The 12,630-nt window shown below is 57.4% G+C and overlaps 6 protein-coding genes across 6 annotated transcripts; 4 read left to right on the top strand and 2 right to left on the bottom strand.

The window, feature by feature from the left end:
- Nucleotides 1-2,623: 2,623 nt before the first annotated feature.
- On the bottom strand, nucleotides 2,624-4,419 carry TRAVEDRAFT_61744 (uncharacterized protein; the record flags this gene model as incomplete). The annotated part of the gene is made up of 2 exons (XM_008034253.1): nucleotides 4,174-4,419; nucleotides 2,624-4,105 (listed from the first exon to the last, which is right to left on the bottom strand). Exon 2 carries the CDS (start codon nucleotides 4,064-4,066, stop codon nucleotides 2,624-2,626), a length of 1,443 nt encoding a protein of 480 aa, XP_008032444.1. The 5' UTR covers nucleotides 4,067-4,105; nucleotides 4,174-4,419.
- Nucleotides 4,420-5,678: 1,259 nt separating this feature from the next.
- Nucleotides 5,679-7,069, top strand: TRAVEDRAFT_157651 (GroES-like protein; the record flags this gene model as incomplete). The annotated part of the gene is made up of 6 exons (XM_008034395.1): nucleotides 5,679-5,833; nucleotides 5,895-6,106; nucleotides 6,165-6,290; nucleotides 6,346-6,403; nucleotides 6,462-6,751; nucleotides 6,818-7,069. The coding sequence occupies 6 exons, from the start codon at nucleotides 5,679-5,681 to the stop codon at nucleotides 7,006-7,008; spliced, it is 1,032 nt and encodes a 343-aa protein (XP_008032586.1). The 3' UTR covers nucleotides 7,009-7,069.
- A 1,075-nt stretch (nucleotides 7,070-8,144) lies between these two features.
- TRAVEDRAFT_108468 (uncharacterized protein) lies at nucleotides 8,145-8,705 on the top strand (the record flags this gene model as incomplete). Its single annotated transcript, XM_008034394.1, has 1 exon — nucleotides 8,145-8,705. A coding segment is annotated over one exon (561 nt), but the record flags the coding sequence as incomplete, so codon positions are not given.
- A 114-nt stretch (nucleotides 8,706-8,819) lies between these two features.
- On the top strand, nucleotides 8,820-9,686 carry TRAVEDRAFT_16141 (uncharacterized protein; the record flags this gene model as incomplete). The annotated part of the gene is made up of 1 exon (XM_008033528.1): nucleotides 8,820-9,686. One exon carries the CDS (start codon nucleotides 8,820-8,822, stop codon nucleotides 9,684-9,686), a length of 867 nt encoding a protein of 288 aa, XP_008031719.1.
- A 179-nt stretch (nucleotides 9,687-9,865) lies between these two features.
- On the bottom strand, nucleotides 9,866-10,967 carry TRAVEDRAFT_138178 (histone H3). Its single transcript, XM_008034393.1, has 6 exons — nucleotides 10,859-10,967; nucleotides 10,770-10,794; nucleotides 10,638-10,693; nucleotides 10,345-10,494; nucleotides 10,148-10,282; nucleotides 9,866-10,088 (listed from the first exon to the last, which is right to left on the bottom strand). The coding sequence occupies exons 1-6, from the start codon at nucleotides 10,871-10,873 to the stop codon at nucleotides 10,053-10,055; spliced, it is 417 nt and encodes a 138-aa protein (XP_008032584.1). The 5' UTR covers nucleotides 10,874-10,967; the 3' UTR covers nucleotides 9,866-10,052.
- Nucleotides 10,968-11,891: 924 nt separating this feature from the next.
- TRAVEDRAFT_110483 (uncharacterized protein) lies at nucleotides 11,892-12,361 on the top strand (the record flags this gene model as incomplete). Its single annotated transcript, XM_008034392.1, has 3 exons — nucleotides 11,892-11,956; nucleotides 12,015-12,098; nucleotides 12,154-12,361. 3 exons carry the CDS (start codon nucleotides 11,892-11,894, stop codon nucleotides 12,359-12,361), a joined length of 357 nt encoding a protein of 118 aa, XP_008032583.1.
- Between the last annotated feature and the right edge of the window lie 269 nt (nucleotides 12,362-12,630).

Raw genomic sequence — 12,630 nt, 5'->3', positions numbered from 1 at the left:
TCGGTCGGCAGCAGTGCTACCAGTGCCACGAAAGTGAAACTCAGATTATGATGATCCTTATGCGGGCGAGGGCGCACTTCATATCAAGCTCCAGGCCAGTGACGGAAGTCTCTCTGCCAAACTTAGCAGTGTTCATGATCCTGTCAATGAGAAGAAATCAAGAGCATTAAAATACGAATATACAGGACTATACCGTATACAATCTGCGGCCAAAAATAATCAACCACGCCCCTTCTCCTCGCTCACGTATGCCCGAAGGTCTTTGAAATTAGGCTCGCGAACCAGCCTCGCATTCGGAGGGGGAGGGCAATCGGGAATGCCTGCGCTTATGCTTCATCATACCGTGGAGGCGCTTCGAGCAACACGGCCTCTTCTCGGTGTTGCCGCATCTGTGCCACCTCCTCTCGAAGCGCCACCAATTGCTCCACGAGTTGCTCTCCCAGACGCGGGGATGGGTCGACCAAGGGTTGCGAGCTGCTCTCTGTGTGCGCAAGACTCGCGGTCGAGTCGGAGCCGTCGTATACGAGCCGATGGCGGGGGGAAACATGCGCGGCGCTGCTCGCCATGGACGCCTTCTCATCCGTGTTCCACCGATAGAGCGACGCCAGACCCTATTTTGATCATGATAGCTTAGCTTCGAAGAATAGGATAGCATTGTTGGAACTGACCTGTGAGGGAGAACCGCGCATTGGCGACGGAGGACGTGCATCTACAGAGACCGCTGTCCCCGCGAATAGATTCGAACCCGACATCTCGACGCTACGGAACGTCATCATATTCTCTAGACGAGCGGTTCTCGGAGCCATAGGGCCGACGTAGTCGCTGCCATCGGCGAACGGGTCTTCAGCTCCGGCGTAGCCCTGGAGTCGCGGGCGGTGGACGACGCTCGGTCCCACGTCGCGGTAAGGGATCTGTTCGGTCGGTCCCGGGCCATCACCAGCGCCGCCCGCTGCCTCCCAGCCCTGAGATGGTGCCTCGTTCCCAACAAACGTGCGATGGCGGCGTGCGCGCCTCACGCGGAGCACGCAGAAGACTGCGAGAAAGACGATAAGGAGGGCGCCTCCTCCGACCGCGCCTCCGATCGCAGCGCTCCTGACCGAGCTGTTGCCCGAGGACGACGCAGACTGGGACTGAGGGGCAGCCGTGCTAGAGCTCCCTGGAGATGTCGTCGCAGTACCTCCCAACCCTCCGTTGCTCGCAGTTCCGGTGCCCGAGGTGCCTTGCGACAGTTGTGTGTTTGAAGCGCTATTGCCGTCGCCTGATGATGTCACTGCTAGAGCTGACGCATGCAGACTGGACTGCGACGTAGATGGCGGGCTACTTGGAGATGAGGTGGTCGAGGATGTGGTTGAAGATGCGGTCGTAACCGCATTTGGGCTGGACTGCGAGGAGGTCGTAGTAGTAGAAGCTGGGGCAGCTTGTGACGTTGTGGAAGACGTTTGCGAAGAAGGCGGTGGCGCGGGGGCCTGCGAAGTCGGGTCGGGAACGGTGAGCTCGAAGCAGTCGAAGAGTACAACTGCTGCTTGTCCAGGCGGCACCCGGATAACGAGTGTGTGCTCCTCCAACGCGAGGTTGCCCATGCTCATCACGACTCCGCCGTACGTGAAGACCGAGCCGCCCGTGGGGCTATATGAGAATCCTGGCTGATCCACCCCGTCGAGGTTGAACGCCAGCTCCACATGGCTGGTGGGCGCTGTAGAGACCAATGGGGGCAGGATGTTGCGAACAGCGATGGTAGTGGCCGTGAACTTGTACGTGATTGAGGGTGGCGTGACGTCTTGTGTTGGATCGTACGTCGCGTAGTGCCACGTCCCGTCGTGTACCGAAGGCGCGTCGGGCTGGATAGCGCAACTAGAGCCGCACGTCGCGCCTTGAACCCATTGGTTTGCAGGAGCATATACAATGCTAAGATCGGTGTCGTCCACGAAAGCGTCAAGAGAAAGAACACCGAGCGCAGAAGCAGCAAGAAAAAGAGACTGTCGATGCCAAGCGACGAAGCGCATTGGTGCGGAATGAGTGTGAAGTTCGAGTCCCGGTCGTGAGCGGGACCGTCTAGAGAGGGGAACGGGACGTATGCATCTAAAGGCGCACTGGCCGGAAAAAGGACTACCGCGCTAGGTTCCTGGTGAGAGCCTAAATTCGATCTGAGTGCGAACTCATCATCCGCATCTGTCAATGTTTGAGAAATCTCCATCAGCGCGCGCACACACGGAGTTCGTAGCGTGGCAGTGGCGTGCATAGCCTCCAGGTTAATCCACTTGAACTTGCCGCGAATTTCTCTTCTTGACGCAAGCTCGTCACATTGACAGATCGTGCCTGGAATTCGGTCAATGGGAGGCGTGCTTAAATGTTCAAGATACGCAACAAAGAAAGCAAAGATACAACACCGCCTGAGGGGACACAAAAGAGTGGTGATAGACAGCAAAGAGGAAACGACACTACCATCACTTCCTGCCTTCGCCCACGCAAGGGAACCTGCCTTCTGAGCGCTGTGTATGCGGCATTAGCCATCGTAGCACCGAGACGCCTACTGCGATACTCACAAGGACTCGCGACCAATACGAAACGATGACAGCCTTCAGATCGTAGCAACCCATGGAATTCGGCTTGGAGGCGAGCGAGGTCAAGCAGCATCGTAGCTGGGAGGAGCCTCAACCGCGCCAGAGAAAAGGGCGGAGGTTTGGGCCTGCTGTGCGCGCAGGCGCGCGATCTCCTCCTGCATCGCCGATAGGCGCTCGAGCACCCTCGTGTCGGCGACTGGCGGCGCCGGACTCTCCTGAGCATGCGGCTCCGTTGCGGGCAAGGAGAGCCTTCGGGGCGCGTTGTCCTCGTCGGCGAACGGGATCGCAGGTTTCTCCTCCGTGGTCTCCTGCACGAGGGCGGTGGGAGGGGGGTACGTGGACAGAGGCGCCGGGGCCACTGTGGACGCGGACGTGCGATCGCGCTCCGACGACGCCCATGTGGACACAGGCGAGTCTGGCTGCAAGTTCCCGATGACGAGGACGGATGAGGATGTGGATGTGGAGAGAGCCGAACGTGACGGCAGCAGCCTTTCGCCTGGTTCCGCGTATGCTGAGCTGCCGCCTCTCATCAACAGACGACGCGCGCGCCGTTTGCAGAGGAGGTACAGGAGCGCCACGACAAGTATCAACAGGAGCACGCCCCCGCCAACTGCGCCACCGATCAGAGCGCCTTTGGGGACGGAACTGCCTGTCGAAACATTCTGGGGTTGCACTACAGCAGGGTCGGAGGGATTATTTAGAACTCTTGTCGGGCTGGATACGCTTGACCCGGGCCCAGTCGACTGGGAGGACACTGTATGCGGGGTTTGTATGACGCCGGAGGGAGAACTGGTCGATGAAATGGACTGTGAGATCGAGTTGGAAGATGTGGTAGATGACGCAGAATATTGAGACGGAGAAATTGGAAGGGATGAGGAAGACAGGGATGAGGAAGGTGAGGACGATGTTGAGGATGACCGAGATGACCGGGAGCTTGACGACGAGCTCGTGGTAGTGCTGCTAGTCGTCGTGCTTGTCGTCGTGATCGAGGGAGGGGGGTCCGGAATGGTGTAAACGATGTAATCGAAGAGGACAACCGAATCTATGTCGCTGGCTGTCTGGATAATGAGCGAGTGCGACGTGTTATCGAGTTCGCTAGCCGTGAATACCCGGACGTTATATTGAAGAGAGTCGTCCGAGGGGTCGAATTGGTAAGGCGTGCCAAAGCCTCCGTCAAGACTGAACGTCAGGTCGACATGTGTGGTAGGTGCCGACGCGTCGACTCCTGGGAGTATATTGAACACGCTCACAGCGGTTCCCGTGAATGAGAATGTGATCGAACGCGGGTTGCCCGGCGACGCTGTCGTGTCGTGCCAGGTCCCATCCTTTGCCGAGCTCGGGTCGGGATGAATGGCGCAAGTGGTGCACTGAGTGCCTTCAGACCACTGGCTAGACGGCGAATAGCTGATGGTGGAGTTGGTGTCGTCCACGATAACGTCCAAAGATACAACACCAAGTGCCAGACCAACAGGAATGATTGCTCGTCGGATCCAAACCAGAGCCATGAGTGGAAGGTTTAGGGAGGCAAAGAGGACGTGTAAAGACTGTGTGTGTGGGAGGAGGAAAATGAGTATCCACCTGAAAGAACAGAGTCGTTGCTGAGCTTACGAACAGTTGGCTTGAGAAACTCTACGGCTCCCTTCGCCTGATCATGATGATATTACAACCGTGACTGATAGAAGCTGTCCGAATGCGCCCGTCATGGTGGGCCATCCATCTTGCGTCGAAGAAGTCCATGTTATGCCTGTCCTGGCAGTGACAGAGATCGCAGCTTTATCAGCCTTGGACAAACTATATCCGTCGCAAGGGTCAAATATGTCGGATCCCAAGATATCGCAGCGAGTGAATAAAAGCGTAGTACTGTCCAAAGGAGTACGGTGGCGACGGTGACATCGAGGTGAGATGCACACCAATTAAGCGCTCCCCGAGGGAAAGCCTACAAGCGTCTAAACACGTCCATGCCGCGGTCGCGCCGCGCGCGTACTACGGTTTGTCGCGTACTTTAACTCTCACCACCATCAACCCGTAGGTATCCACCGTAACTGCTTGCGATCTCCACTAGCCATCGAGAAGTGACTTGCACAAGGAAGAGAACACAAACGATGGCCAGGGCTGAGGCAATCAACCATCTACTGGTCAGTTCCTCTCTTTTCAAGTTCGGGCTCAGACTGTGCTTCTCGATTACTACCAAGTCCTGAACAATCGGGACACTGGCTTTGGAAATTCTCAGTAACCCCCGACAAGGAGATACACCTCATGTCCCATTGATCATCCTTAGAATGTCTTGAAGCCGTAAATACCGCTCATACAGGTGTGCTTCGGTTACTCGAGCTTATCGCCACAACCCCCGAGCAGCCCGACGTGTGCGCACTGTGCATGCCTCAATGCTCCCCCGCGAAGGTCTACATAGTTTGGAATTCACACTTTTTCGGTGAGCACAGGGTATTATCCAATTATCGCCATCTTACGAGATACCACATGCGGTACATACTCATCAGAATTCACGCGCGGAGTTGGTCCTCCAGTACCACATCCCGAGACCTTCTCACCGCGTTCCTCACAACGGATTGAAGGGCCAGCAGCCGTTCTTGAGAAGCGTTCCCAGGGGAGCTTCCTCATTTTCTGTTCCGACAAAAACATCGATACACTTCTGTTCTGATCTCGGCGTTATACACGCTGTCGAGGGTCATGTATATGGTACCAAACCTCGAGGCCTAAGGCCTGAGGACCCAGGCCAACGTATATAACCTCTTCGTACTCCTCCGGTGGTCATCGTACCGTCGAGTGTCGGAGTTTTAGGAATTACTACAGCGATATCTCTGTAGGGATCCGTCGATGATACGGGATACGGGTAACGTCATCGCAGCAACATGCATGTACGCGTTCACTCGCCACATCATAGCCCCTAAGGCCCATGGATTAAGCGAGCGAAGCCTCTAGGAACGCCGCCGGCGCTCGCCAAAGCAGGTTCAAGAGGCAGGTGAGTCTGGCTGTAGCGTGTTGCAGTGACGACTTTCTAGAACTCCAACCCTTCTTCGCCGCCGTTCACCTGACACGCAGATTAGCGAAGCATATAAGGAGGGAGCATGCCCACCTTGAACAAGCAACACCAGCACCATGGCCACTCCGACTCCCGCCGCTCACCCCGCATCCTACACAGCGTACGCGTTCACAGAGCCTGGGGGTGATCTGCAGAAGATCACCGTAGACTGGAGAGATCCACACGAAGGCGAAGTAGTACTCAAAGTTCTTGCATGCGGTGTCTGCGCCACGTACGTCCTCTCCTCATTTAACTTTACTGGGGCGATGGTCTGAGCAGTGTTCGTTCCTAAGGGACAATGCGATCGTGAACGGAACGTTTCCTGTTCCCCTGCCGCGCATACCGGGGCACGAGATCGTTGGCGACGTCGTCGCCGTGGGACCCAACGAGAAGCTGTGGGCTGTTGGTGACCGCGTCGGTGTCGGCTGCCATGGCGGATTCTGCGCGAAATGCAAACGTTGTCGCGTCGGCGATTTCGTCACCTGCGAGGAACAGGGTCTCACAGGTCTGTGGCTATGATCGCCACTGTATACCGCAATTCTTGGTCCTGACTCGTCTCGTAGGCATCCTCATGGATGGCGGGTACGCCGAATATGCGACCGTGCGGTCGCAGGCTGTCGCCGCGATCCCCAAGGACCTTGATCCAGCCGAAGTCGCCCCTCTTCTTTGCGCCGGCGTGACCACATTCAGTATGCTTCCCACCTAGCTTGATGGATTTACATGATCTTGACATCTTATCTGCAGACGGGCTACGTAAAGTCGACCTACTCCCAGGAGAAGTCGTCGCGATACAGGGTATCGGGTACGTACAAGCCTCACGCCCAACCTGCATCGGGCCTACTGACCCGCAATCTTCCCAGGGGCTTGGGGCATCTGGCAGTCCAATTCGCGCACGCGATGGGCCATCCGACCATCGCATTGTCGTCCAGTGCTGCGAAGGGAGAGCTCGCGCTCCGTCTCGGTGCGGTCGAGTACGCCGACGGCTCTCAAGTTGATCAGGCAGCGGTCCTGCAGAAGCACGGAGGCGCGAAACTGATCATGTGCACCGCGAGCGCACCTGAGGCCACGAAGAAGCTGATACCGGGGCTCGCGGTCGACGGCACCCTCCTCCTTCTGGCGGTGTCGAACGAGGAGTTCGGTGTTTCTCCCAGTAAGCGTGCCTCCCCTTCTTATCCGCGTGGAGGGTGTGCCTCTGACCATCGCACCCGGAATACAGTGGCCCTCCTCCGCCAGCGCTTCTCGATCAAGGGGCTGCCTCACGGCCTCCCCATGGAGATCGAGGAGTGCGTCGCCTTCGCGAAGCTGCACAACATCAAGGCTATGGTGGAACGCTTCCCGCTCGCGCAAACACCGGAGGCGTCCCGGCGTCGGGAGTCCGCACGGTTCCGCGCTGTGATTGTTCCCTGATCTGCGGCAGTTTTACGCTTTGTAGATATCTGGCGCTGCCTCAGATTCAAATGAACACCAAAGATACGTCAACATCGGCGCTGTAGTATCTGCATTTCGCCTCTCGCGAGACCCCGCAGTACCGCTTTCGAGCGCCTGAACAGGGACAACAAAACTCGTCCATCTGCGAGTCACCGGGGCTCCCAATATCTTGCATACGAGGCCTGTAGTGAGTGATTCCCGTCCTTGGCTGCGCTACGCTTGCTTGGGGATCGTAAGAACCACCAGAAACTGCGATGGGCCTCCCCACTCGTGAGCCGGTGGTTGACGGGGCTTTCCGGTTTGAAAACCTGGCTCGGTGCTGGTAGCGGTTCTCAAGCCGGGCATGTTCAGTATCAAACGTCAACAACCCCACGTCCTAAAAATGCTACAAGGACCTTCCAAACGGACCACTGATCGGGGTAAGTAACCCGAGTAAGCCTGAGTTGTATGCATAAGTGAAGAAGCGCGCGCATCATTATGAGCGCCTCACTGGCGCGGGCGGCTTGATACTTTCTCTCATTCTCGCCACCATCATGGTCGTCCACCATGCTCGTTGATCAAACATCCATTCAACGATGCATCTATATCCCGCGCTGTCAGATACAAGACGCAGGTAGCAGCATGGTCTCCTTTCTCACAACACCGATCATATGCATTCTGACTTGCCGTTTCGGCGCCCAATACCACAGATGCGCGATGGTCACTTGGCGACTGCATCACAGCCCGCATGGTCCCATCGCTCCTGTCCAATACAGCGGCCGTTGGCTCCCACCCAAGGCATACGCACCTCTTTGGCAGTATCCGGATGTGAGGGTACCCCGCGCCAGCAAACGTTTGGCGTGAGGTTTGCACTGCATCGCTGCAAAACACCATCATTTGTCCCCGACGGTTTGCGCCGTAACTTGCGATCTGAGGCTCGTATTGCTGAGGACGCTCTCCATCAATTGAACGTCAAGTGCAGCGCCGACCGTGGTCGGTATAAATCGCTGCGCCAAACTCAATCACTCCTCGAAGGGGGGGCTCTGTAAAGAGAAACATCACTAGGTTCTAACTCCTCCCCCTACTCACTCTACCCGGCTCGTACGTCTGGTCCACCAAAATCCCCCGTCCTGCTCATGAGACGTCTCGTTCAGTATCTCTTCCTACCAGTACTTGCATCCACTGCCACCCTTGTCAACCATACTGTAGACGATCAGTACGGCGACAGCGTTTCAGGTGTCCTTCCCGCGTACACCCCCCGTCACCAATGGGCCTATGGCCCTCAATGCTCAGGTTGCAGTATATATCCCGATACCCACACTCATACTGGACCCAGCGCAGCCGGAGCAGCGGTCGATATGACCCAGGCTTTCCGTGGCAGCTGGCACGACACTACCGACACACATACGGGTGCCCCTTCAACCGTCTCAATAACATTCGTTGGACAGGCAGTTTACGTGTACAACATCATTGCCAACTCGATCCCAACGGTCACTACATTGACCAGCCTCGTTTTCGCCTTCAATGGCACTGTTGTTGGCAATTATACTCACCAACCCGACTCCTCCGGTCTTCTGTTGCTGTATCAGGTTCCGGTATACGTCAATACGAGCCTACCACATGGCACCCATAACCTAACGATCTCGACTTCGGGGCCGGAAAATTCTCTGCTGTTATTCGACTACATCACCTACACAGTAGACGACAAATCGGCTGGACCCCTCTCTACAACAACCCCTGATCTCGCTCCGGTGGCACCCTCTATATCTCACGCACCCCCCGCGGCTACTAGTACCGTGACCGAGTCCTCAATGCCCTCCTCTTACTCCGCACCATCCTCCAAACCTCCCCAATTCGTCGGCGGCCTCGTAGGAGGAATCGTTGGCGGCCTTGTGGCGATTCTCCTCATCCTCGGATCCGCGCTGCTACTACGGAGGTACAAATCCCGCCTGGACTGGAGACCTCGACACACAGGCGACGGCCCAGGCGGCGAGTCGGCCCCACACCAAGGCGGTCCACCAGAGGTCCGCGTCAGCAGAGCGGAAACTAGCTCGACATCGTCGCTCCTTTCCCCATCCCCTGTACCCCGGGCTTCCTTCCTCTCCGAGGACTTCACCGCCATCGCGCCCTACTCCGACCCAAAATTCGCGCCCACATACTCTCCACGCTCCTCCAAACTAGCCCCATCCACACCCACAAGGTCCCCCTCGGAAGCCCGCCCCCCCTCTAACACCGGACCAGCGGACGTCACATTCGTGCTCGACTCCGAATACGAGTTCGCGCCCCCCTCCTCCCCCTCCCCCGGGCCCACATCGGCCTTCCCCTTCCCCTTCGCGCGCTCGCCCGGGCGGCCGCCGTCGCACTCGATCGACGTGCCCGACCCCGCGCTCTCCGTGACGGGCACAGAGCGCTCGCTGCGCCACGCGGAAATCACGCGCGAGATCCAGGAGCTCGAGACGATGGTGCGCGAGATGCACTACCCGGGGAGACCGGGTGCGGACGCGAAGGCACCGCCGGCGCCCCAGCGGGAGGAGCTGAGCCGCCGGGAGCGGCTCCGCCAGCTGAAGAACGAGATCGCGCGACTGCGCGTGCAGCTCGCAAGGGAGCGGAGGCTGGTGATGGAGGCGGCGCCGCGGAAGAAACGGCCAGGGAAACGGATCCTGGCTGTGATAGAGTAGGACTTGCGGGTTCCGGTGTCGTCGGCGGTACCTGTGTGTACGAGGATAGGCTTCAACGCAGGGTCCACCACCAGTCTCCTTACTACCGTCACTCTTTTAGGTTTGCGGACATGTATCCGGACTGCATAGACGTATACCAGTGTACCATTCATCATACGGACTGAGACTGTCACGCATTTCGGGTTTCTGGGCATAAGAATAGATTTGAGGTCTACCTACGCCTTATACATAACGACAGCCGACATGGAGAGGACAATACAATACAGGGTCTCGCGGCGGACCGCACAAGACAGACAATATACGAAGAGACGACGGGATAGTATAGCGGTGGCCGGTCAAGAAACGTGTCCATGTATGATGACGCGCTTAAGACCTCTCGCCACGGAGACGACGAGCAAGGGCCTGTAGGTAGTGATTAGCGATGAACGTGGATTGAAGGACAACATGCAGAGAGCACTTACGAGATCCTTGGGCTGGATGGTGACACGCTTGGCGTGGATGGCAGCCAAGTTGGTGTCCTCGAAGAGGGAGACGAGGTAGGCCTCGGCAGCCTCCTGGAGCGCCATGACGGCGGACGACTGGAAGCGCAGGTCCGTCTTGATGGCGATGGCGATGAGCTCCTTCACATCTTCATCGAGAGGAGCAATGCCGAACGTACCTTGAAGTCCTGAGCGATCTCACGGACCAGCCGCTGGAAGGGGAGCTTGCGGATGAGCAGCTCAGTCGACTTCTGGTAGCGCCGGATTTCACGGAGGGCGACCGTTCCGGGCCGGAAGCGATGGGGCTTCTTCACACCGCCAGTGGCGGCCTAATCGGGCGAGATCGGAGCGAAAAACGCAACAACAAACAACAACAAAGCAAGGCCACAGCATCACGGCGCAGCACGCAAACCCACAACCCACGTCGTCAGCTCAGGAGGCTCTGCACGGGAAGGGGGCAATCTCCACTCACCGCCGTCGCCGTCTTCCTCGCGGCCTTGGTGGCGAGCTGCTTACGCGGGGCCTTGCCTGGTAGAAGAATGCATCTCAGTTTGGACTGATCTCTATCGCGAAGTCGTCCGCGACGCTGAGAATCGATACCCACCTCCGGTGGACTTGCGGGCGGTTTGCTGTCGAGGGCGTCGTCAACGACGATGTCGACGATACGATGAGACCGATAAGGCCTGTACGCACCTTGGTACGAGCCATGGCTATTCAGAGAGGTGGTTGAGGGTGGGTGATGGGTAGGATGCGATGCGCAACGGCGGACAGAAGTCGGGCGGGGGTCGGCGGTGGTGGTTACTGACGACGAGGGGCGGAGGGGGAGGACAGCCGACTCTGCGAGTCTTTGTTGAAGGTCCGAAGCCACGGTTCCCACGGTGCCAAAGTTCCGAGCCAACAAAGCACTAGAACGGCTCGCGCTTGGGCCATCTTCCGCGCGCGAGACGTCGGAAGGTACCTCCGCCTCCGTCTTTCACGACAATCCTTTGTTGCTTCCTCGACTCCCCCGCATATATCCACTCTATGCGATAGTTGGATTCTTTCTGCGCGGCTCAAGATTCTCAGAGAGGCTGTCGTCGTGCAAGATTTCTTGGAAACGCGAAGACGCGGCTTACGGAAACGGGCGCTTACCTTGGAAGATGCAACATCTTGTTACACATTCTACTCTTCCTGACTCTTTCCGCGGTCTCTCCCGAAGCCATTTAGTATCGCGCGAGACGGTATGCTTTCAAATGCTCTGCACGAGCACGTACCAGAACCAGTGAGCATGGTACCGGTAAGTAACGTTTCTCCGAGTAGTTCGCTGTGTTGCGTTCATGTACGGTCTGCACGCCACATTCTCGCCATCACCTCTTGCTAACCTCCATGAACATCTCCAACCTTTTCTCCACTTACCAGCTGGGCTGATGATGGTAAAATATCAATTCCGCTGTCTTGCGTTGAGTAGCATGTACACACACTCTACGGTGCGCACCGGATGGAGTCCTGGCCATCACGGAACCTTGGAAGTTATAAGCGCCCATGGTGATCCGCCTCTGGCGCGCCCTTCCTAGCCTGACGTCACAGTACCCCAACTCCCCTCAGCTGCTGACGTCGGCGCGCCATCTGTCGGGCAGTATAAGAGGCAGGGGTGTCGGTCGATGCTCTTCACTACCACCCCCAACGCGACCTACCACTCCCCCAACTCTCATAACCACACTTTCACCCTTGCCTCACACAAACAACCATGTCTTCCGGTGCCATGCAATCCAAGGTCGGAAACTCTCAGGTTTACGAGAACGGCGATCAGCGGTGCGCAAACTTTCACTGCTCGTCGCCCTTCGGCTTTCCTGACACGTACCCCTCATAGGAACGCGCCCTCAACCCACCAGTCTCAACTAGAGAAGCCCGCCGACCTCGGGCAGAAGAACGCGCACGACATCCACGACCCCAAGTAAGCTGCCCTTCTAAGAGCTTGAAAAAATATTTTCTGACACGAGCACTCGCAGGGATAACCGTAACCTTGATCAGCGTATGCAACAAGAACTCAAGGAGGAGCGGGATTCCGAGCGCAGGGATCGCGAGCGTACTGTCACCGACCCTCTTGAGGCAGCCCAGAGCCACGGCAACAAGCCTTCGCGGGGTGCCCAGATCGACGCAGAACTACAGAGGGAGGACGAGGAGCTCATCAGGAAGAAGGATGCCGCGTCGCAGTAGAGCATTCGTTCAACAAATATTTGTAGCATTAGTCCCTGCATCATAAAGTAATCATCATCGCAACTACCGAGCAACTGTGATGCCTGTCGTCCAAGGACGTGGTCCCAGCAACCAGCGAGCTTCTTCTTGTCCACCTGCGACATGGTGGGAGCGACGAAAGTGCGACGAACTGATGAACGTCGACGCGAGCGGCGAAGGACTCGAGGCGGGACGCGCGGTCAACAAACCGCGTCAGGCACGTGAAGGGGATCCCAACACGGTCATGTGAT

This window comes from Trametes versicolor, assembly GCF_000271585.1.
Source record: "Trametes versicolor FP-101664 SS1 unplaced genomic scaffold TRAVEscaffold_1, whole genome shotgun sequence".
Lineage (NCBI taxonomy): Eukaryota > Fungi > Basidiomycota > Agaricomycetes > Polyporales > Polyporaceae > Trametes > Trametes versicolor.
Note: the sequence above shows the minus strand (reverse complement) of the source record. Positions and strands in the feature narration are given on the sequence as shown.